This window comes from Aethalodelphis obliquidens, unplaced genomic scaffold, assembly GCF_003676395.1.
Source record: "Aethalodelphis obliquidens isolate GAN/ISIS:26980383/991018 unplaced genomic scaffold, ASM367639v1 scaffold10, whole genome shotgun sequence".
Lineage (NCBI taxonomy): Eukaryota > Metazoa > Chordata > Mammalia > Artiodactyla > Delphinidae > Aethalodelphis > Aethalodelphis obliquidens.
In genome coordinates this window covers 41,324,349-41,350,289 of record NW_020837954.1, presented here as the reverse complement: position 1 = coordinate 41,350,289, position 25,941 = coordinate 41,324,349, and the positions used below count along the sequence as shown (strand labels likewise).

Genomic DNA, 25,941 nt, shown 5'->3' with positions numbered 1-25,941 from the left:
GAGACACATTCATCTTGGTATTCCTATGCCTAACACGGACAAGAGACTCAATGAATAAAGAGTGGTTCTCAAAGTGTGGTCCCCAGAAGAGCAGTATTAACAACTCCCGAGAATTTGTTAGAATTGCAAATCCTCTGGCCCCTCCCAAGACTGACTGAAACTCTGGGAGCGGGAGCCCAGCAAGGTGTGTATTGATAACCCCTCCAGGTGATTTTGATGCATGCTAAAGTTTGAGAACCACTGGGATGAGGGTTCTGTTGGGGAAACACTACCACCCCGTAGCCTTGACTGAAGAACAGCCCTACTCTATCTAGGGAGATCATTCACCTTTGAGCATGTGGCTTAGGAAGAGATGCACACGTAACTATAAGGGAGGAAGGAGAAACGTTCCCAGTCAGTCGAATAAGTCTCATCAATCATGTTGATCAAGGAAATGACATGTTACCAATGGATCATCCTCACATTCTTCTCACAGAGGCTTCAGGAAAAATCGACTCCCTAACGTGGACACAGATGTCCATGATCCATACTGCTGACTTCTCAAGTCCTACCCCCCCGCATTCCCGTACATGCCCCCTACACTCCCAGTCATAAGGAATGACTGGTAGTTCTTCAAATGACCATGCCCTTGCCACCATATCTTTAGTAATGATGTATCCTCTACCTAGAACATCATTTCTTCCATCTCTGTATCCTTAGCACTAAGTGTAGTTCCTGGTGCCTAATGGGTATCCCATTTCCCTAAATATTTGATGAGTTCATTGTCTCCTTACCTCCCATATCCCCATCCCTAAGCCATCTTACACATCTCGTCTGGACAGTCTTCAGAGTACAAATTATGATCATTTTATCACAAAACCTTAATTCAGTCTGGCATTCAAAGTCTGGCCCCGATCTACTTCCAAATTTATTGCACATGACCTCCTATATTTACCCTAAAACCCCAGGCAAATGGGGCTCCTTTGCTACCTTCCCAACATATGCTACATTTCCCTACAACACAGATCCTGTTATTTACTGAGTACCCTCTAGGAACTAGGGGATACAGGGGTGATCAAGACAAAGTCCATGACCTTGAGAAGATGATATGAAAGCAAAGGAGGCAGACCATAAACTCATAAACAAATAAACTTGTAAGATCAGGTAGTGATAAGGGCAATGAAGAAAATCAAGTAGGTTTAGGGGATAGAGAAGGCTGGGAAGGGGGTAGTGGTTTCATCTTAGATAGAGAGGTGATGGAAGACCTCTCTGAGAAGATGACACTTGAGTGAGACTGAAGATAGTGAGGCAACAGGCCAAGGGAAGTTCTGGACAAGCGCTCCAGTCAGTGGGAAGAGCAAGTTCGAAAGACCAGAGGCAGAAAGCCCAGAGCCTAAGGAACAAGGGAGTGGGCTGTACAGCTGGAACAGGTTTGAAGAGGAGGATAATGGTAGGAGATAAGGGCAGACAAGGCCTATTTTGAACTTAATGTCTTAGTTCTCAGCATTTCCTGATCTTTCCTCTGCCTACTGAAATCCTATCTATCCCTCAAGGCCTATCTCTTACATCTTGCTCCCTGGACCCTTCAGATCTCCCTTTGCTGAAAGAGATGTTCCCTTCTTCCTGAATCCCGGGGACTTTGGTCCATACCATACTTGTCTAAAGCACTGCACACATTCTACCTAATGCTGTTCTTCTTTAGAATGATTCTGAAACTGCACTGTAAATATCTTGAGGGCAGGGACCATATCTTGCTCATTTCTGGATTTCCTGTAACATTAACATAGTGCATATAGTAGAGGCTCACAACTCATGAAATCATCAGGCTGGAAGGCACTTAAAGGTCTCCTCATCTAGCCAAAAAGTTTTTTTTTGGAGGGACCATAGCTCTAAAACTATGCTACTATATGTAGGAGTGCAGCTAATCTACAGAAAGAGTCAGTCTGACTGAATAAAATACAGTTTAATCCAACTGGTATTTATCGAGTGGCTTATCAGAAGAAGGAAGAAAAGCAAAGCCCTCAGAGAGATCCAAACCTAGGTCGGAGCTCAGCTGGACTGTCATTGGGCCAGACCACCTTGCCAGACCTTGTTACAATCCTCCCCAAATCCTAGTAAATACCACCAATGCATTCTGAAAGTCTTCCCTGCCACATAACAACACAAATTAAGTTATCCCCTGGCACCACTCCTAGAAACCAGCCATTCTTTACTTTATGATTGCTGACCTGGACGCCTCTCATCTTTGGTATAGAATTCTCTTCAATGATGTAAACAAGGATCTCTTCTCAGAGAATCCTTTGGATTTGAAGACCTCCGGGATCACACCCCCTCTTCTCTGGGCTTCCAGCCCTGCCACCTCTGTAGTTGAAGCAACTGGCAAAACTGGCTTTGGTGTTCTCGTCCCTTCTGCCTTCATGACACTGAGATGTGAACAGGAACATATGTAGATCTGGGAAATGAGCCAGTAAATCCGCCTCGAAGACCGCTTCCCGAAGAAAACTTCTGGCTCTCGTCTCATTTGATCTTAATGCACCTCCTGCTTCAAATGTGTCTCTCTGGCAAACTCTCACTAGCAAAACAGAACTCCTGACCAAGAAATGCTTCCTGGTGCTTGACTTCACTGTTCCTTTCTCCTTTTGATCCCTTGGCTGTGGTTCTATCGCCCGCTGGCCTCTCGCTGAAAATCCTCAACAAGTTCCTCTCCTTGTGAGATCCACAGCTTTTCAGATGTTTGTGGGCTGTGCCCATTCCCCCCTCAACTCTAGTGGCCCGCACCTCACATAACATTTAGGCTTTCTTTAGCTAAATGCTACAGGGCTTGGGAGGTATTTCAATCTTCTAAGCTTTTTCTATAAATTAGGCCTTTCATGGCAGCTGAACCGTTGCGGGAAGTGGTATATACCCAGCTAAGGGCCGTGGATTCTTAAATACTAGGGGGAGTGGGGCACGGGTAGGTGTGTATCCCCTTGTGAACAGAAGCACGTGAAGTTGTGTGTGTCGATACGTGTCTATGGCTTTGGAATCAAAAACGGAAAGGTCACTAGGACACAAGTATTTGTATCCCAAACTCCCTCCTAAGAGGCAGCAGTGTGCAAACCTAGGATCTCACGGGCTCTGGCTTCTGTTCCCGGCACCACCACCTCTCACTCGCTGTGTGGCCTTTGGGCAACTCCCTTCTCGCCTTCAGGCTTCACTTGCTTGAGGTGGATTATATGATTCATCACATTAAGACATTTTTAAATACTATGGAAATGCTAATGTTCACAATGTTGATCATCATTGTTAATATTAACCTTGAAGTGACATTTCATGTTTTCAAAGCACTAATTATAACCAACCTGCACCATGCCCCCAAGAGGTGGGTTTTCAAAGCTGCCCCGCCCACACTCCCTTGCACAGGGTCCTACCCAAACCAATGAACATTTAGTTTGAGGTTGGGCTATGCAGGGCTTTGGAGCCAAAGTGTGGACAGAGTCCTGCTAACTTGACCAATCTACCCCAAAGTTTGTGGTTAATGGATTACAAATTCGGGTAATGCTGGACAATAAATTACAACTATAATAATAAAGCTGAAAGGACACACAATTTAAGCAGAAACACCAGTGTTTTTTATCGGAAATGAAAGAAACCATTGATCATAGCAACTGTCTGAGATTAGCAGGGAGCCACATTTTCAAACATCCTGCAGTAACTCCAGAGCAGATCCAGCTGGAAAGCAAGAGTGGAAATAAAACTTGAAAATTCCTACCACGCTTTGAAGTCTGCCTCTTTCACAACCACGAGTCCCTGATTCGTCCCAACCATTCTGAGCTGTTCTTGCTTGTTGAATTTATTTTAAAAGAGACACAAGCCACGCACTTGCATATAATCTATCAAATGGACTCCAGCTTTCTGCGGGGATGGTTTGTTAGGGAATATGAATCCCAAAATACCTTCTCTTGCACATGAAATCAGCCATCAGTTCAACTGGAATAGAAAGGCTTCCGGTACTAAAACTAGAAACCACTCTTGGTTCTAGTAAATACTACTTTTTCCTCTTGTGTTCTTTCCTTGACCCATCCAGGTACTTTTAATTTTTAGTTTTTTAAGGCTGTTATCTATGAAAAACTATTACTACAGATAAAAGGATATTAAGTGCCACCCTAGGCTCCTAAAATGGGCGCGTCACCACACTGAAGTGACTGCTATCCCAGTAAATTATCTGAGGAAGGATAGCCTATGACCTAGGTGGAACAAAGCTTCAATCTTGCACAGGGCCCACTGTCACCACACGTCAGTCTCACCTACCAACTGTGCCTGGGTGGATAGGGGCTCAGCCAGTCCTTTCTGCTCAAATCCCAGGTGACTTCAGAATAGGACATGGTGTCTTAGGCCAGCTGGACTGTTAGATCCTTTCTCTACTGATCACTATGACTGAGATCCAATCATCCTTAGCATCTTCGACGAACACCGGGAAGAAATGTCAAGGGCATATAAGAAACATGTCCTTGGTCACAGAACAGTCACAATAACCTAGTAAGTAACCAGACACTGAACTTCATAATAACCTACATGCCTGAGTTTCTGTCAACAGAGCAAAACACCGAAGAAGAAAATAGTTTGACTCACAGTGCCTGGTCAAGAACAATGTAGATCATAAAGTCAAAAATCCTGATTTCTGCCCTTGGGTTCACAATATAACTTTGGTCAATCTGCATAAGTCTCAGCCGGTCCATTCCCCCACAGGAAGAAAATAATGTCTGTGAAAGGCACGCTGAAAACTGACAAGCACACTTGCACGTATGAGGAGTTATTTTAACTAAATAGGAAAAATTCCATTTGCCCTCTCATGCCTTCTCAGGACACAAAGCTATGGGTAGGAGCAATGGCGGGGGAGTCCTTTGGTGTCCACTTCTCCCTTCTTTGGCCCTCCCAACTGGGAGCTGAATAATTCACTGGGGGAATGAATCCTCAAAGGGAATCAGACCGTGGACCCTAGCAGTGAACTTAGGTCTACATAATCCAAGCAACAACCCAGGCACAAATTTAATAAGGAAAAAAAGCCCCAGCAACACAAAAACAAAGAACTCTCAACTTTACAAACACTGGGAGTGCAACAGCTGGTCAGCCGAGATTAAAGGAGCGTGAGAGAACACCTCCCCATCTCCTGCCTTCTCCTCCCCCGTCGAGGTCCCCGCAGCCAGCCAGGGCTCGCTTTTACAGCCCTGTGCAGATGACCTTGTTCCAGCTAAGATAGGAACTCTTTGATCTCAGCAGGGGGATGCTCTGGGCCTGCAGCTGGTAGATATTAATAGTACAGGATCCGCTGGTGTGGAAGAGATCTCTCAGTTGGGCCAGGTCACTCGTATCCCCTGCTCTGAGTCAGAGCAGAAGGAACTTCATTTCCCCGCATCAGCCCCTGCTGGGTACTTCTCTCGGGTCAACTCGGATCATTTTCTCACTGGCTGCTCTCGGTCGCTTGTTCTCACCCCGCAACTGTTTTCAAGGGAGCGCTGTTTAAGCCGTGCCCTCTGCTCTTGCAGCTGAAATCTATTACAGGACAGGGTGAACCCTGGGCTCAGCCCATCACAGTGTGCTTCTCACTCTCACCAGCTTGCACACACTTCTAGTGTACATGTTTGCGTGGGAGAGAGGGTAGAGAGAGCAAGAGACAGACAGACAAGCCCAGAAGTGTTTACAGAGAGAGAGAGACAGCAGTATGGGGAGGGGGGCTGTTAGAGGTACGCTGATGTATCAGTGCTAAGATTTCTGAGGATCCTTTCCATTATGTTTAATCTAGGACGACAAGGTCACTCTTCCCACCCTGTAAATCAGAATTTTAAAACCCCATCACCAAGTGAACGCTCCTGACCTTCAGACCCACATCACAATCTGACAGAGTCAGAGCTAGAAAAGACTTCAGCCATCTTATATTCAACCTGTCTGTCATTTAACAGAAAAAACTGAGGCCCAAAGTGATTAAAAGAGCTGCCCAAGATCACAGAGCTAATAACACAAGGGCAAAGCTGATGATACAACGCATGCTTACAACAACAGAGAGATTTGTACATTTGAATCGTAGCAACATTAACAACCACTGCAATATATTTGAATAGGTATAAGTGTTCTAAGAAATTTATTATTATTTTTCATTCACTGGTAAGGAACTTCATTATAGGCTTCAGAAAAAAAATTCTATAGACTCTTTATCTGCTTAGCTATGGAAGGAAAAGATCTAGAAAACTCAATTGCTGCCATTCTCCCTTGAGTTTCATAATAAGAAAAAGTTGTCTAAGGATGAGCTGGTAACTCTCCCTTGGCCATGAACAGGACTTTACCATTTTTTTGAAGCGGTTACACTGCAGCCACAAAGCAATTTCCTTTATATCTGTTTTGCTTCTCTTCTTTGCTTGAGATAAACCAGGAAGCCAGGACAAAGAAAAGTACTCTTACTTATTGGCTTTCAGATAAGGAAACAAGATAGTCTCTTCTGGTCTCCTCCTTGGAACTGAATAAATGTGTGTGTACGTGTGTAATACTTATAATAATAATTTTTAATCACGTTCATAGGTCTTTATGTGATTCTCATGGTTCATTGTTGTTACAAAGCATTTACTATGGTACTGGTTCAGCATTTATTTACTGCCTACTACGTACCTAGAACTTTGCTGGTCATTCAGGCACAACAAAAAGAATACAAGAGAGCCTGTGACCTTAATCTGGTGGGGAAACCATGAAAAGTTAATTTCTTTTTTTTTTTTTTTATCTTTTCTGTCTATTGCTGATCTGGTAGAAGGGCCACAGAGGAAGAAGAGAGAGTGAGACCAAGGCAGACTGGAACAGGAAAGGAGGTTTTGTGGAAGGGGTGGTCTTTTTTTTTTTGAATTTTATTTTATTTATTTTTTAATACAGCAGGTTCTTACTAGTTATCCATTTTATACATATTAGTGTATATATGTCAACCCCAATCTCCCAGTTCATCCCACCACCACCACCACCCACCCCCATTTTTCCCCCTTGGTGTCCATACGTGAAGAGGTGGTCTTTAAATAAACCTCGAAGGAGTGGGAGGATTTGGGAAGAAAAGAAGAGGTAGGAGTGAAAAAGGGAAATGCTGTTCTAGAAGGGTGAGCTGTCTCTGCAGAGGCACGGAGCCAGGGCTCAGGAGAGCAGGCAGAAGGTCAGCATACTTGCTGGAGGAGCTTCACAGAGGGTGCAGAGGAAGGAAAGGACAGACTACAAAGAGTTAAGAAGCATCAACTTAATCTAGCGTATTTTTGGGGAAACTGGTCCACACAAGAGAACAGAAAAAAACCTGATTTTCAGCATTTGCTGATTTCCATGGTGTAAATACTTCCACCCTGGTTGACTGCAAGCTAACAAGCCACAAATTCCTGAATATTTTAAAATCAGCTTGTTGCTTTTTGCCCATTCTCAGGAAATGGGCTAAAACAACGTCAAGATTCCTGAGTAGGAGACTGACACAGTAAAAGGAAGCCAGAAATGGGGAAGTTTAATTTGGTAGTGTAAGATGTACATGGGAGAGGCTGGAGTTGGGAAGGCCATTTTGGAATTTATTAACATAATCCAAGTGTGAGTTTTTAATAAGTCAGCTGATCACAATACAACTCACAAAAAAGAGGGCACAGATATATTTGGAAAGGACAACCAAGCAGACTTGATGAAAGAAGTGTATGGAGGGAACGAAAACTGATGTTTCAGCTTTTTAGCGGGAATGACAATGCATCACTGAGTGTGGAAACACCACTGAGTGTGGTACACAGAGCACTCTACAGTTGTTATAAATAAGTAATTTGTTTCACTCTGAAAAACACGGCTGAGAAGCAGGGATGTGGTCCTTGCAATTTTTGAGACCATAATCCAAGGCCAATCCATGGAAAACCACCTGGGCAGTCAGGAGCCTTGCTAGCCCTAGAGGTCCCATATATTCCACCATGAATAATTCTCAGAAAATGGAAAGTGCAGAGGGGCCTGGAACAGCTATGCTCATCCACCCAGGCCCACAGCATACTGCCGTGAAAGCAATCAGACTACAACTAGCAGAGCTCAGAAATGTCAAGTAAGAACTTTCAGTAAAACTAGAAACCACCCACTGGCTCAGTGGTGTAATTCCCCTAGCTACATAAACCAGAGCCAGTCTGACCTTTGCTGGCATGGGAGGGTGGAGAAAATTTTGCAGATTTACCAACGTGGCTAGTTTTTCTTAATCCTTCTGTAAAGCTGATTGGGAACGCCACGTCTCCAGTACATGATACTGGTGTACACTTTTAGCCAGTCCAAAAGTACCCAGCACAAACAAAAGGTTAAATTGCTGTACGACCATGGGTAAAGCCAACATTTGAGCATCAGTCTCAAAAACAAAGTCATTTAGCAGTTCACCAGCCCTCATACTGAGGACCCAAAAGAACCTACAGAGGAGTGACGAGCCTTAGGTGGAGGTGACAGATGCCTGTGAAGATGATTCACTCAGGTGAAAAAGGAAGCTCACTTATAGAGACAGAGCAACACACTCTCCAAATATAAGGGATCAGATGCCAGGAAAGGTGGCCAAGCCTATATCGCCAGGCTCCGGCTGGGTTCACTGGCCAGGGCCTGTTAGCTGTGTGTCTCAGTTCTCAGCAGAAGGCAGAGAGGCAGTGGCGGAGCCGTATGTCAGTGTCAAGTTTCAGCCCCTCTAAGACAGATCCCTTACCTTCAGACAGGGACAAATCATCAGCTGGAGACACCAGGTCTGCCTGAGAAGCTAGGGCTCCACTCAGATGGGTTGTAATTTGATTCGTCAAGATAACCTGTGAACAGACAAGGAGAAGGCGGAGGGAAGGGAGAAGAGAGAAGACCAAATTAATTATTAGAGCTATCAAAAGGCTGTCGTTTAGGGGAAGACTGATAAGTACGCAGGTAGGAAAACCCCAGCTCTGACTTGCATCAGTTTTATCTTTAGGCCAGAACTATCTGGCAACGCCTCCAGGTCATTCAAATCACAGAAGACCGAGGAAACAGACTGACTTTTTTCAGAGCTTAAACCACTAATCAATTCTTTCTAAATGCTGAGTAAATTGGGACAGAGAAGTGTCGCCATATTACCTGAATAACAGAAGGCCAACCAGAGAATTAAGATGAATACGTGCACACTTTATCATTTTTAAATTATATTCACAACATACAATATGACTAGCGCTGAAGAAAAGCAATAATTTAACATCTGGGTGCCTGGGGCTTCTTCCCTTGTTAACTGGAAAGTCAGAATTTTATTTCCAAATTTGTGAAATTAGAATAAAATTCATCTCTAAAGGAATAGCACTCTTCTTCTTTTCAGTAAGTTGAATTCTAACAAAAGAATTCCAAAGTCTCACTATGTATTTAAAACACAAATTAATAGAATCCGACCTATACAAAGTAAAGTTCATAACATTTAAAATTCCTAGAAAGGACTCTAAAGTCACCTAATCCACATGATTTATTTCCACACAATATTTTTACATATGGTTCCATCAAGAAATTATTCTTTTCCTTAAAAAATCCTCATTTATAAAATTTGCTCTATTGTTTAGAAACGTAAAGGGAGAACAGAACACAGATTCTCTCCTGGAAAACTGCAGCAAGACTAACGTTACAATCATTTCTCAAGATTTGAGGTGTTCCCATCGTGGGCATCTTGGTGAACCATCTTGGTCCCTCAGAGGAAACGTAACTTCTGAAAAACTAGGCATTTGGTACCTGGAATATGCAACTAGCCAAATCGTCGTGGTCTGTCCCAAGGGCCAGCTATGGTTTTGCTGCCACCCTGATTGGAGCAGAAATGGAAATTGGCTCCATCCTTTACTGTCCAGCTTTTCAGCCACACCTCTGTCGCTGTCTCTTGAATGGACCAATGACACGTTATAAATCCTATGCCAATGGCAGCTTAATTGGGGGCTGAGAGGGGAGCACGATGGCAGGGTCAGGAAAAGAAGTGAAGTACTCTATTAACAAAGACAGCCTGTCCAAGGTCTTTGTGTGTCAACCAGGCTCGTGTGAATCCCCAGCTACTCTGCAGCGATGACCGGATATTGCAGTATTCCACTGAGTATTTGCTAATCTCATCCTTTCTATGCTTTTGTATTGCTCATTTTCATCTGGACTGGTAAGAATCACATATGATAAGTCTTTCAATTAAAATGGCTGGAAATGGCCAAATAAAAGCCTGCTCTTTTAAGAAATAAATACTCATATTCAGGAGCAAGAATAAGCAATTATGTTCATTTTCCTCTTTATTATATAGGGTACGGGCTTTGCTGTTCAATAAAACTGGGTTCAAACTCTGACTGTGACACTGTGAACCTTGGGAAAGTTACTTGAATCTTTGAGCTTCATCTATTCATAGGTAAAATAACACCTATCATATAGAACCATTACGAGAATTGAATGAGATAATCAATGTAAGGTATTTAATATAGTGTCTGGCACGTGATAAATATCCAGTAAATGTAAGCCATTGTTGTTGCTATTATTTCCTTAAGAAGAATGTTATATAGGTTAATAAATTACTAATAAAGTATATGCCACATCCTTCAGATCATTGGATCTAACAACAGAACATGAAATCACAATTTTCTACATCACGGTATATACTTCAGTACCTGATCATTTCTACCAGTCTCAGTCCTTCCTAAGCTTAACTTAGTTTCAAAGAATTTGTGTAAAAATCTCAGTAAGAAAACGATAGTAATTATTTAAAGCAAGACCAGTAAGAAACCGGCATTGTTTTGAGAATACCATGTGATTTTTCTACCAGTGAAGAAAATAATGTATCTGTCACAGTTAAAAAAAAAAAAAAAAGTGAAGCTTCAGGAGATCTAGACATGTAAGCTCTATTTTGGGGGGAATTCTTCTAAAAGGTGGTTTGGTGAAAATGACTAGAACACTAGTGATATAGTAACAGTAATGAGAAAAATAATTATTGAATACCAACCATGCAAAGCATGTCACCACGTACACAGGGGAAAAGAAAGAGGTGAAGGCTCTGTGTGTCTTCTCTAGAAACTTGCAAGTTAAAAGATAAGACATTTACTAAGATATTCAGACCACTTTTTCTCCATTTTATTATTATTTCCCTGGTCCTACAATGGAAACTTATACTGAGATGATGGCTTTATTGTCCATAGCTAACAAGATGATACCCTGCTGAGCCTAAAACCAAACTACAGATGTGCCTCCAAAGATACCCACCCCCAGTGCCACTTCCAATGCAAGAGCAGATGCCGAAGAAGCCATTTGTACTCTCCAATGGCAAAAGAACAAGCTCCTAAGTGGTTTCGCTAATAATCCACTCCCTTTTTATCATGAGTCTGAAAGCCAAATTGCTGAAGGGATGCACAGCAACCAAACTCAGGGGGTTGCTCTTGCTGAATTGTGATTTTCTAAATCTGTGATCAGCAGAATGATAAAATGGAAATATTTCCAAATAGCACTGATTACAAATAATCATGACTTGGGCAGAAGCCTAGAGATGTGTTGTCCTCTGAGGCAATCTGGAGACATGAAAACTACACTCCTAAAATAACTTATCAAATACTATTCCATATTATAAACAGAGTCTTAACACTATCTGCTTTCCAAAAATGAGTTCTGACTGACACTTCAGAGGGTCTTTCGGGCTGCTCTGCTCCACTGGAAAGATGAAGGCTTCTGACACTTGGTACTAAATTTGTGCGGGAGCAGCGTGCACAAGGATTAGGCTGAGGGCTTTGGAGTCAAACAAACGTGAGTTCAGATCCTGGGTTCCACCACTTACTAACTATGTGATGTGGAGCAAGTTTCACAACTCTCTGGGTATACTTCTTAACTCACAGGGTTTTGAGGAGTAAACTGGATAATGCATATAAAGTCCTGAGCATAGTGCCTGGCCAATGGGAAATGCTTAAATGTTAACCTCCATCCCTGTCTTTGCTGATTTTACACCTTGCTTGTTGAGAAAGAAAACCCATGCCTGCTTCCCTTTTGTACAACATATAGTACGCTGATGACAAAGAACAAATATTTGCCGGTGATATGCTCAAAAAGCATAAAAATTTAATTGAAAGTGCATGCTATTTTTGCCATTTCTCTAGAAGTATGACTTATTAAAAACATACAACACACTCCACCCCCCTTCCTGCTACTACCATCAATTTCAAATCCAAAGGCTAGAGTGAGATTCTTGGACTAAGGGGAAATTTTGCTTTTGTTTTTTTGATGGTAGTGATTACATCTTTACATCTGAAGCCAGGAGAAAATGGAATTCAGCTTAGTTTACTCTTCAGGCAACAGAAGACCATCTACCTACTGAGGGGAAACAGGCAGCCCTCTACATTGTATAAAGTAACTGTTAACTCCATGCAACTCTGTATATGGAGAGACCGCTTACTCCCAGGGCTTCCTTGCAAAGCCGGCAGGTTGTAGGATGCTTCAGGTACACATGAATAGGAAATGACTCCTCATATCATGTCACATATACCTTGAGTCTCATTTTTAGTGCTCCCCTCCCAAGGCAAAATGGGGGGGGGGATCCTAAGTTTGCCCCTGGGTTCTAAGTTTCCCTTGCATCATTCAACTTCCCTAAATGCATCCTACTCGACCCTTCTGTGCACTGTAGTTCAACACCTAAGCTCAGTTCAAGGGAACAATGAAGCTCTCAAAGAAGAATAAACTTCAGAGTACAGATTCATAAATAACCTAATAGGCCCGCCTTCAGAGAGAGCAGGGCTTCTCTTATAAGCTAGAGAGGAGATGGAAAAACAGGAAGCAGTTAAAGACCAGAAGAACTAGTAAGGCAGATGGTTGGGAATGAATGTCATTTTGGTCAGAAGGCAGAAGTTCCTGGGGATGAAAACCTAGCCAACACACAAACAAACAAAAACATTATGACTCTTTTCCACTAAGTATCAAAAAGGTAGCTTCCGAAAGCAAATAGCTAGAGGTTAAGGGGGAAGGAGCAGAATACACTGGTCAGAAGAACCATCAGCCTCCAGGGTCAGGGGACTGGTGAGCTGGAGTCCACTGACCAATTGAGTCTGACTCCCCACTAATCTCTGTGTCCACTGTGGACCACCTGCCTTCAGTTGGCACATCTTTCTTCAGCTACACTAGGACCAGACTAATTTAGGCTATACCCACACCCCATGCATGTCTCCTGCCCCTGGTCCAAGATAAATCCTGCCTTAAGGGGCCTCTGTATGTGTCTAGTCTGATCTACCCTACACTGAAGTATTAAAGATGAATCTCTGTTGGGAGCTCCACAAGCAGCCACTTAGTATATTCCAGCCCAGTGGAAAATGGTGGAGAGAAGAGAAAGTGGGACAGCCCTGGAGAAATCAAAGTAGGGAACTGTCAGGCCTAAAGGTCCAGCTTTTGATAAACAGCCTCCTTTTATTTGACCCTTGGGAGGTGACACAGAGGGAGTTTGTGGTCAATCAGGAATAGAATAAGTTGGAATGGGATATCTGGCCCTGTTCGGTCAGCAGAAGAGAGATTCATGGTCAACAAAACAATAACTCAATATTTATAAGTCAGATTCTTTTAAGGACCTAAGAATATAGCACATGCCCTCATTCAGCTTTCTGTGGGGGCAGGTGAGAGGCAAATTTTATAATCCCCGCCTTCCAGAGAGTGAACTAGAGTCATCTGCCTGAGATTAATAGTCTAGATAAGAAAGGGGGTCTACAGGCCTCCCTGCCCACTCTCCCTCCTAAGACAGCACTGGGCAGAGGAGAGGAGAGCCAGGAACTCTCAGCCCAGAGCCACAGGCAGGTCCAGGCCTTGATGCCCTGGTCTCCAGAATTCAATCTAATATAAGTAACGAACAAAGGGATCTAACACCTAGAAATACATTAAAAGATTAGGAAAATGCTACATTGTAACAAGCCCAATCTTGTGACAAGAGTCCTTTCGTACTCTGACGTTAATAAATAACCACAAACCAAGTAGCTCCAGCTTCTACGGAAGTGTCAAGCATTTGAGGCAATCCTAGCCCAATTCTGCCGGTCTTTTTAGTGGCTTTCGGTGGCTTCAGATGCATGTGGCTGGTCACTTCCGAAACCCACAGGAGGCTTGAAAACTGAAGCTCTTCATGTCCTTGGTGCGACAGAGTTTAAGGATTCCTGGGCTAGAGGAATCATGAGGCAACCTCAGGCATCTCGGAGGCATTTTTATGCCCAGAAGGACATCTGCTTTCTCCTCCCTCCCGCCCATTCCCTGCTAGAAACCTGCTACAGCCTAACACAGAGAATCAGAGAAGTCTCAAGACCACTCTAACTAAGACTGAAGGGCTAGGTGCGGTGATTATCCTTATACTCACAGCTCCCAAGGAAACAGGCAGCCCACTGGATAACCTGGCCAGCCAGAGAAAGGGCATCAGTTGAGTGACAGAGAGAGACCTCAGGGCTGCCTCTGCCCCCAAACTGCCTACCTGCTGTCAAATCTAGCACTCTCAGATGGACAGGGCTCTGAACTGTAATGGAACAGAACTTTTTGTAAAAGAATATACATGTATACACATATATAGATGTATAACCGAATCGCTTTGCTGTACACCTGCAACTAACACAATATTGTAAATCAACTACACTTCAATGAAAAAAAATAAAGTGACTGTAACCAAACCTTTCTCCAAATACAAAATAAATAAATATATATATATATATATATATATATATATATATATATATATATATGAATGACAGGGCTCTGCTTTTCATAGGTTTTGAAGGCAAAAAATGTTCGGATTTTTCCGTAAGATCTTATTTTTATACCAATATTATTTCAGTATAAAAAAATGACCTATCTGCTTAAGGTACACTTTTTTAAAATGTTACTTTTGGTATCTAAAATGATCCTAATTGCCAGGTATGACAGTGATGGAGCCTTTCTATCTAAACACAGGCCTTGAATAAGTCAGAAATTCTGAGTTTTAATCCTGGCTCGGTTAAGGGTTACTGAATGCCTTGCTCTTAAGGAGACAGAGGCCGGAATTTTCCTGTGAGAAATTGGTAAGGTTCATTGAGTCCTTTCATCACCAAGGCTTGAGAGAAAGGCCCTGGAGTGGTTTTCACCATCCTCTCCTCATGCTTCCCAACCATGACGGTGTCTGCCCCAGCCTATCTGCTGAATAGGAGCCGGGCGTCGGAGGGAAATGGGGGATGGGGAGAAGAAAACAGGCGAGGGCGAGAGGCAGAGGTAGAAGGCCAAGAAGGGCGAGAGGGGTGCTCTGGGTGCAGTGTGGGAACAGGGTAACTCCCCCCAAAAGCAGGTGTAGACAGCCATACTTGCAGACTCACACCTCTCCCCTGACTATTCTCCACCTCCTCCCTTCCGGTCACTTCCAGCTTTGAAAGGAAATATCCAATATTTGAGGAAAAGTCAGACCAAATATTTTAGAGTGTGAGTATCACAAATCTGGTTTTACTCTTCACTGGCTTAGTTTTGCCAAGCTCTGGAAAATTATAAATCATTCCATTATGAAAAAAAGAAATCGTTTTTCTTTAGCTTCAGCCCAGAGAATATCAACTGTCAGCTCTAGAATAAAGAACTGATAGGGGTTTAGTATTCCAGCCTGCTATTTCCATCCTGAAGGTCTGCGTGACAACTGTTTTCTGGGAAAATCTGAAAGGCTACAGGGGATTTTCCTTTCGAAATATTTGTGGTAAAAGGACCAAACTTCAATTTGGCTTGAAGAAAAGATTATTGTGGAAGTTAGGAAGCCTGCCTTTTATTTCTGGCTCTGTCACTAAACTGCTGTGCAATTTTGGGAAAGGCTCCTAACCTCTCTGTACCTAAAAGTGAGTCCATAAAAGACATGAAGAAAATGAGTGTATTATGACCATAAAGGTAGCAGCCCACTAAGAAAAATGTTTCAAACCACATTAGCATTAGTGTTGTCCTTAAAATTCCACCACTATCATTGATTCTCATCATGTCCAACCTTAGGAAATCCATCTTACATAGAACCAATTGGCAGTGCCTGAGGAAGATAGGAGGGGAAAAAAAGAATAAGGGAGATAACTTTAAATAATTTTGTGTTTATGGTGAGGATACTTTCAATCTTGATAAAATCCACACCTCTTATAACAGACCTGAAGAAGAAAACCTCTGTTGTAGATTTCATTGTGAAATTCACAGGTAAAGCTAGTAGGAGAGTCCTTAAAGCAGATATTGGCCCAGTATGAGGCAACATAGATGGAGGAAGAGAAAATAATCTCCTCGGCTTTGCACAAACACACACTCACTCAATCACAAAGGGATGGATGATAATACTGCTTTCACCTCATTGTAGCCATTGCCTCGACCACTGTTTAGAGACAATGCACTGAGGCAGAACTGTGTCTGCCATTTTGGCCAAAAGAAACACACAAGAGAACAGCGCGGCACCACAGGGTGGCTTTCTCCTTGGCCTACTTCTCCTGGGGTACGCATGCAAGAGGATGTAGTGGAAACCCTGGGCCGGCAGCTATTGTGCCGTAGATGTAGGCGTGAAGCGCTCGGCTTCCACTGTCGGCTCGCTGTTCCACTGGCCCCAATGGGGCTGAGGTTAACACGTGTTGGTTCCGGGCCTCAGATGGGGCGACAGTTGTAACGGGGCCACAAACAGCAGGTTGGTGTGCTGTTTCCACCTTCAACCCAACCTCGGCGGCATCCTGTCAGTGATGTGAGGCCCGCTGCAGGAAACAACACGCACCACTGGTGAACGGCGACAGTGCACTCACAGTGGCTTCAAATGGTGCATACTCCAACTGGGGGCAGTTCTGCAGTTAGCATGGGAACAAAAAAGTCTCTGGTCAGCCAGGGCTTGGAAAAGAACAAGGCCGCTTGTCAGATGACCCTGAGGTTCACGGACATGGAAGAAACCTTCCTACCAGCCTTCATTGCACTGTAGCCTTTCCCGTGGCCGAGTGCCTTTTGTGTGGAGTTTGTTTGGTTGTCTTCGCCCGCACCCTTACTGCCCACCGAGCCCCACAAAAAGGCAGGGGAGGTGAATTTCCAACAACCCCCTGAGTTTCTGCTGACCTTTTTAGGTGTTTTTGTTACTTGGGGGTGCTTTCTATTCACGTGTACGCCTGGTCTCTGGGGATTCCCCTCCCTTTGATTTGCAAAGAGGATTAGAAAGACACAGCTTTGTGATCTGTCCATCACAGACGGCTGCTATTAACCGATTTCCCCTCCTTAGACTCATTTGAGACCAAGAAAACACTTCTGTTGAGTCACTTGCTCCCTGGGAATCTGAAAATACGGTTCTTGGGGGAGTCCAGCCTGATAAACACTGACCTGGCTATTCTCCAGCCCCACCACACTGTTAGTGGCTTATAGGAGGGAGGAGCTGAAGCCCAGAGGGGCCTCTGAGGAACCTCCAAAGGAGGATATGCCAACAGTGGTCTGACTCCTTGTTTCTCTATTTCACGGAGGCAAATGGCAGCCTAACCAAGGGCTCTCCAAACTCAGTAACTGGACGTGTGCATTCAACTCTGTCTCCAGAGTGAATCTGTGGCATAAAATGGGAGCAAAGGTCACTCACTATCTGTTCAAAAGGAGGTCAAAAGGTCTGCCTAGGAACAAATTTCCAAGGCAGCAGCCTCATCAGATATGCTCTTGAACAAAACTATTTATTTGACGTCCTCAAGGAAGGGATATTGTGTAAGGTGTTATTTAAAAACAAAAGGTGGGGGGAGGTTGGAGCTGAAGCAATGTTGTCTATGTCTATACTTAAATACATGATATCAATAAAGGCAAACAATAATCAACTTCGATTAAACAGAGTCAACGTAGGAGAGACACAAGAAGAATAGGCCCAGAACAAATACATTAAAATGGCTAAATATTTACATGGTGAGTAGGAACGGACTTCCTTCCATGGCAATGCCCTTGGAGTGGAGATCTCCCTTGGGGTGGAGATCTCCCGTCACGGCCACTAACAAGCCAACTACCGATCACAAGCTATAGGCCCATAAAACAGATACCCTGGCCAAGGGCAGATCACACTCAGTGCCAGATGACAAAGAGGTCTGCAGTCTCCAGTACCCACTCTGGTGGCTTGGGACTGGCCACCTGGAGCACCGACCCAAGAGCAAATGTGAGGTGGTGTCAGACCTCTGAGTTGCTACAGAGGGTGATGAGGCGCATGTGCTGCTAAACTTGACCAATATCACGTGAGTTCCATCCTGAATTCCTTCCTTCCTCACTTTCAGTTGTTCACCTATGATCATGTTCACCTCTCACATGACGTCATTACCAAGAACGATCATGCCATTTTCCATGAGTATGATATTTTAGATTTTTCAGAGTTTGTTCACAGAATGGTCTTAGCTGACCCTAACTACCTAGTGAGGGAAGCTGAAAAATAGCTGAGGCAGCTGTTGTGTGTTAGAAGGGTGGGCTCTGCAGTCAAACCTCCTGGGTTTCTATCTCAGTTCTCCCACCTACTGGCTGGAGAGTTTCAGGTAGGATACTTAATCTCTCTCTGCCTTTCTTCAACTCTGTAATTGGGACAACAATCATACCTATTGTGGGGATAAATGAGTTGACATATAAAGCACTTAAGACAGTGCCTAATACCTAACAGGTGCCTAACAAATATTAGCTCTTTATTCTATCCACTTCAGTTTTCCCAGTGAAAAAATTGAGGCTGGAGACCTCTATATTCTATCTCTGTATTTCTCGTGGTTCGCTCACTCGGGCTAAGTGCCCCAGTCTGAAATATCCTCCTTTACTCTTCTTTAAGTTTCCACCTTTCCGGGGCCAGTTCAAATCTTCCCTCTTTCATGAAATCTTTCCTAACTATGCTGGCTGCCACTGACTTCTCAGTTCTGGATATCCCCACTCTAGAATCAGTACCAAGTAATTCAGTACGAGAATTTTTCTCTAGTTATGTCATCTGTGTTATTCTTATCTTTCTACCTACAGTGTAAATGTTATGAGATTTTATGTGCTTCTAAAGGAGGGAAAGGAGAAGGGGGGAAACTAACATCTACTGAGCACTTCCTATGCATCAGACCCTGTACCAAGCACTTTACATACATTAGCTCATTTCATCCTCACCTCGGTGGAGTAAACATTATTATCTTCGTTTTGAAGATGAGGAAACTGAGGTTTACAGAAGTTGAGCAATTTTCTCAGACCAAACAGCACGTAGAAGAGCCGGATTCAAACCAGATCTGTCTGGCCCCGTAGCCTACACTGGTTCTACCACATAAAAGGCTCTCAACGTGAAAACTCACAGCCTTGTGGATCTTTGTTGATTAATTTCTTCAGAGCAAGGCATTTGCTGACATCAGATTGACCAAGCTCTGTGTTGTTTAATGCAAAATCACATGTAAAGGAAAACTGTTCAAAACATTTAAGAATAAGACAAACTTTCAGTAGCAAGAAGAAACCAGTTGACTGTTAGATTGCCGTCTGGTAGAGTTGGAAACATTGAGTCTTCAGGCCAGGGAGGAACCATGCTCTAGCAGGTATGGCAAGAGAAAGGACACAGATTCCTGGAGTCTATTTCTGTCTTGGCCACTAACCACTTTGCTAATATTTTCACTTCTGCTAAAATGAGATGACAAGAGTTTCAGAAGAAAGGTTGCCACATAAGAGCAGAATAAAAACAGGCAGTTAGCTGGTTAAAAGTGGTAGAGCCGCAAACAACTTCGGGATCTAGAATAGGAGTTCACAGTTGGGACAAATTCCATTTAGGCATTTGTCTTTCCAGCTTCACTTCAACTCTTAGAGAGCAGCACTGAGTATGGAGCAATCCTTAAATCTAAATGATAACAGTATCTATGTCTTTTTTTTTTACTTCATTTTTTTTTTTTTTAATTGAAGTATAGTTGACTGACAATGTTGTGTTAGTTTCTGGTGTACAGCAAAGTGATTCAGTTACATACATATTCTTTTCTGGATTCTTTTCCATTATAGTTTATGTTTTTAAATACCCTACAAGGGCTATCTTTAGTTTACTGAGGATCCATGTGAGTCATTCAAGAAGTTTGTTAGGGCTTCCCTGGTGTAACAGTAGTTGGGGATCCGTCTGTCAATGCAGGGGACACGGGTTCGAGCCCTGGTCCGGGAAGATCCCACATGCTGCGGAGCAACTAAACCCGTGCACTACAACTACTGAGCCTGCGCTCTAGAGCCCAAGAGCCACAACTACTGAGCCCATGTGCCACAACTACTGAAGCCCGCGTGCCTAGAGCCCGTGCTCTGCAACAAGAGAAGCCACCACGATAAGAAGCCTGTGCACCACAACAAAGAGTAGCCCCCGCTCGCTGCAACTAGAGAAAGCCTGCACACAGCAACGAAGACCCAATGCAGCCAAAAATAAAGAAGGAAAGAAAGAAAGAAGTTTGTTATTATCCTACTTGAAATGATGTTTGCATCTATTTTCAGACTGGTTACTCCATGCCAGGGTGGTACTAAGTGAGAATCAACGAATTGATTCTTAGTATGTTTGGTAATCAATTCATGAAGTGTATTACTGCCTCTGCATCCTGGAGGCCCCAGTTTTACGGTGAGGACACAGCTGGGATAGAGGTAGTAGGGGCAGAGGTTTGTTCTGGGTCTTTGAAGTCATCCAGCCAGGAGTCTAGGCCTGCAAGGACTGGTGACCTCGGCAGGTCTGTGGCTATTCCTGCAGCCCTTTAAGGTGCATCATGATCCTTTTGCAAAGAAGGACACAGGACCTGTGGGTGGTGACTGTCATTTCCATATATGTGGAGTCCCACTGAATTCAGGATCCTGGAGCTGTGGGCGAGTCTCGTGGAAGACTTCCTGCTCCCATCAAGGCCTGGGAGGGATCACTGCTGGGAATGGGGGCCCAGGAATGGGAGGGCAAGCAAGCTTTCTTCTGTCTGGTTATTGACAACACAGTGTTCCTTCTCATGGACCCCTCCTGCCCTCCCCAGGACCACACTGAAATGACTAAACCTGCCGTTACTCCAGTGAATCCACTCAAATAAATAAGTCAATCCTCTTTAAGTTTGTGGTCTCAACTCCTTGTTGGTTTATTGCAAAATTAAAGGGCACACAGAGTAGAACCATCAATCAGTAACCAGCAGAGGAATAAGCTCTTTGTGGAATGTACTGAGAAGCAGGAAAGAAGATGGAAAAAAAATGAAAAGAAACCTCATGAAATGGTCATTTGTTAGGAGAACAGAGGGGAAAAAAAAAAATCCACATTTCACATGCAGCATAATTTAGGAAAAGTCTTATTAAAGGTTTCCTATCTTGCCAGGAGAGCAAGCTCAGGAACGCAAACAAAAATCCCTCAAAATGATCTGCCATTTATTAGTGCTGGTTTCTTGTGGGTTTTGCTGTATTCCATAGACACAGCCAGAGATCATGGGGACGAGAGGTTGGAACAGTGACTCAGCAGGCTCAGGACCGGGGAAGGAGAGGAGATATTAACTACTGTTTATTATAAAACAAATAAACAAATACAAACCGTCTCCCTCAGCCCTTTCACCCCAACCTGACCTTCCCTTAGTAGCCTATTATTTAAAGTCAAAGCACCTAGTACCATGCCTTATTTGGAATTTTTAATAAATGCTATTTGATGAAGGTAAAAACTGAAGAGCAATATATAGTCCAGGGCTGAGTCCCCAACGGGTGCCAAATACCTCACTCAATGCCCTATTTACATAACCTCCTCAGTCCTCATTGCAATCCTATGAGGTGACATTATTCTTCCACTTTAAGGATAAATGTATTTAATAACGTGCCTAGCTTACAGCAAGCAGCTATGCCTGTGTCACCCTGAAACCACTCTTTCAACCAGATACATCAAATTCAAGCATGACACCAAGAAAACTATTATGGCATTCTAAATCCTGCTGGAAGAGATGAAATCGGTAGTATTGGAAACAGCATAATGGTAACTCATCAGTCCTATGTCTCCCTTGCACATTTTCTACTCCAGGTAAGTCCCTTCTCTAGACAACTAGTATCAATATTCTTGCCCATTTCACAGGAGAGGAAAGCAAGGTGCCAAGGGGTGTAGGGAACTGCTTACACTAATAAAAAGAAGAGCCATTAGACCATAACATGGCTTTGACTCTCACCCGTGGCAAAATGTAGCTTTTGAAATAACTTGCTAATGGGGAAGAATTCCTTATAAAATCTCATCTGAATCTCCTTACCATCTAGTGATAAGGTAGGTATTACATCTCTTTCCACATCAGAGAGGAAAAGTGAGTGGCCTATAGTTTACAGCATATAAATGGACCCAAACCCAGGTCTCCAAATCCCATGCTCTTTACATTCCTTGACCCTGATAGGGAGCACACCTCACAAAGAGAGGCAGACTGATGGCAAAGGAATGACAACCACGAGAAAGCTGGGTCTCAGTGTCTTTCTGAAACAAGTATGAGCTGCTTGTGAAGTTGTGATGCCCAGTCCAATGGAATCTTGGCTTCACTTCTTTTCTCTACAGAGATGACTATCTATATAGTGCTAGAGCCTCTATGGTCTCTCTGAGGGTAGTCCTCCATTACTAATGCGATGCTCATTATAAGTGCTGCTTACAGTTTATCAGAAGTGGTCCCATTCATTAATTCAGCCAAGGAGTTCCCGAGGGGACAGTGGAAGCAAGAGAAAGCCATATCTGGGACTAGGTAGGTTCAGGGCAAGACTGCAAGGAGGTTAAAGAATAAAGTATATAATTAGGGCTTCCCACCGCAGGCCTCGCCATCTTCTCTCTGATCTAGGTACCCCATGGACTTTGTGCACTCATCCTTCCCAGCACAGCTAGAGTGGAACCCCTCCCAGACCTCCTTGCCCTGGCCTGCACTACCTTGCAGGGCTTTGAGAGCCCAAGATCCCACCCCTGTACCATCTACCACTGCTCATAAATCTATACAGCCCTTTCTTCCCTCTTTCTAAAGAACTAAATCTTAAATAAGTCTTAGGTGACTTTGGCTACAGATCTTCAAGTTACCAGGTAGGGCCCCTAGTGACATACCTACCAATGGCTCTAAAGCAATGGCTCTGAAGTGGTACAGGTGGGTCTTGAATCTCCAAGCTCCATGTTAATTCCTCTACACATTCTTTCCTTCCCTCTTCTGGAATAAAAAATCTGGCTCTACATCAGACTGACAGATTCCCCTACAGATCTCTGAAGCATAGTTGAAATATAAGCTGGATATCTGACAAAATAAGATTACTCAAGTAATTTATTTAATTATTAAAATTTAAAATATTAATAAAATATTTCTTAAATACCAACTACGGTCCAAACAAAAAGATAAGACTGATATTTGCCTGTTAAAAAGGAGAAGTAACATGAGTAGGTGAACAAACTAGAATGAAAGGGAGCAAATAAATAATCTTTGTCATGAGAAGGATGAAAAGAGAGAGCTACAGGAGTCTAGAAGATGCGGAGAGATGACTTCTCACTGGGGGACTCCGGGAAAGTGTCATTTGATCCGGGCCTTGAAAGATGGGCATCACTTAGTCATTGAAAGTTATGTAAAAGGTCATTCCAAATGGCAGAAGAGGCCCCAATATTGTAAAAATTTGGATCTGCAGAATATTTCAGAGGAGGGCCTTAAACTCTGGAATACAGGAGTCACTCAAAAGGTAATCAATCTGCATCTTTCTACAATAACAGACCAGACATTTACACCAGGAATTCATCTGTCTTTAAAAGGAGATCTTTGAAAAAATGGAAACAGGCCCCTCAGGCAAGAGACACTGGAGAAAACTTCCCCTCGTCATGAAGCTTCTGAGGTCTGCACATCCCAGCCTTTCAGGAAGGAGATGCAAGGTGTCTCCACAGTATCATCCTGCCACTGAACTTGGTTCCTACAGGACAGGTTCTTGCAGTAAAGAAATAATACCGTTTGTCAGTCGAGAGAGTCAAGGGCATGTGTGTGTGTGTGTGTGTGTGTGTTTCAAACTGCAGAGCTAAGTTTCAAACTGTATTTAGAAGCTAAATTCTGCTAAAACACATCAAAGGGTATCAGGCCCCATTACAGAGGAAAGGAAAAGCCCTAATTCATATGCAACGGGGTTTAGGAAAAATCTTTATGAAAGACTTCTTAGCAAACTAGTGGAGTAAAAACTAAAACAAAACAATAACCAAAAAGTCCTCAAATGACTGTGTGTCATCAGAGTCTGTCCTGGTAGTTTCCCTCCAATTCCCTCACAGGCAGAAGAGACCCCATTAGATTTCAGAGTTTTCCTACCCTGGAGAAAAAAGGCATTATGAGCCAAAGCAGAGTCCTCTGATTTGTTCCACTTCTTTAAAAAAAAAAACTATCTTTTTCCTGCCAGTTACTTTTCAATATGACTGACAAAATTTTCCACTTTTCTGTTTATGTTTTCTAAGCCAACAGCAAAGCTCAACTAAGGTTCAAATAAAAACAGTAACCAATACAACATATAAGCATATTGCTTTCATGTAAATTTAGTCACTTATTTGGTAGTACATGAGGGTCACAGAGAAGTCCCCCTGACCCCAACCTAGACTTGGAAATAAGGCAAATAAGATGACCCTCTGGGGTTAAACTACGTAATCAGCACTTCTTGGCTCAAAGCAGAATCACACAACAAAAGGATAGGTTATGTGCTCCATAAAATAATGGATCTAGGCAACAATCATCAATGCATGTTCATTTGGTGAACCAGTAGGTCAAAAGTTGATAGGGAACTTGGCAATGGAATGATCAGACTACCATCATCTGAATACACTGATCTATTTAATCACCATTAAAGGTGGTACAACCAGACATTATTGCCTTATGATGATAAAATAGGAAGTATACAGCACTACCTATAGAATATTTTTGCCTAAAAAAAATCTAAATCCTAATCTAATAACCACTAGTTTATGAGATATGGAAGAACAAGTTAAACAGCACCATGACGAAGCCATCAGCCGATCACTAGAACGTGTGGCATTCTACATCCAATTTCTCCAACAAATCAATGTCACAAATAAAGCGGGGGGTGGGGGGGGTGCGGTGCTGTAGATTATAAGTGAGGAAATATAACAACCAAATAGAATTTGTGGACCTCATTTAGATCTTAACTCAAACTAAACAACTATAAAAGAACATCTTTGAGATGATCAGGGACGTTTGAATATGGGCTGGGTAGTAGAGGATACTAATGAATTGTTCACTTTGCTAGGTGTGCTGAAGGCATAGCAGTTATGGTTTCCAATGCCCTTACCAATGTAAAGAGGGAGAGTGGATGGAGAAATATGTTCCACAGACAAAATTAAAAATACATACCAGGGAGGGAAGGAGCGAGGAAGGAAAAAAGGGAAGGAAACATAATAATGGTACATTTTAGTAGCTCGCCATGAATACTTACATTGGCACAATAATGTAAATGTTAAATATGGTTTTAACTAAATACTAAGATATAACCATACTGGAAAGAGGGAAAGAGTGAATAAGTTGTCAATGGTCATTTCCACAGACATCATCTTCAATGGGAAAATCAAAACTAGAACTTCAAGTATATAGTTTAGAAATATGGAGGTAACTAGCAGAATCAAAAAGGAAGGAAGGAAACACAGTCATGGTACAATGATTTGAAAGTGGCTCCTTCCAGAAAGTAAGAATCAAAGGGGAGAAGCGGATGTGGGGCAGGGACATGCTGTTTTTCAGTATAAGGATTATATGATTATTAGATTTATAAAACTATATGCATGTTGTACGTTGATGAAAGACAAAATATAAATTAAAACATATATCAGAATGACACGGGGAGGAAGTTAATCAGCCAAAAATTAATATAAAGGATAGTGAGAGGCAGAAGACCTAAACAGTCATCTCACCAAAGAAGACACACAAATGGCCAACAGGCACATGAAAAGATGCTCAACATCGCTAATCATTAGAGAAATGCAAATCAAAACCACAATGAGGTATCACCTCACACCAGTCAGAATGGCCATCATCAAAAAGTCTACAAACAATAAATGCTGGAGAGGGTGTGGAGAAAAGGGAACCCTCTTGCACT

General features: G+C 42.9%; 1 protein-coding gene across 2 annotated transcripts in view; it reads right to left on the bottom strand.

Annotated features, from left to right (window-relative positions):
• RAD51B (RAD51 paralog B) overlaps positions 1-25,941 on the bottom strand; it is a 689,357-nt gene that overhangs the window by 227,164 nt on the left and 436,252 nt on the right. For both annotated transcript variants that reach the window (XM_027111592.1, XM_027111593.1), the window contains exon 8: positions 8,675-8,771. In XM_027111592.1, coding sequence (XP_026967393.1) covers positions 8,675-8,771 — 97 coding nt within the window. The remainder of the gene's footprint in view (positions 1-8,674; positions 8,772-25,941) is intronic.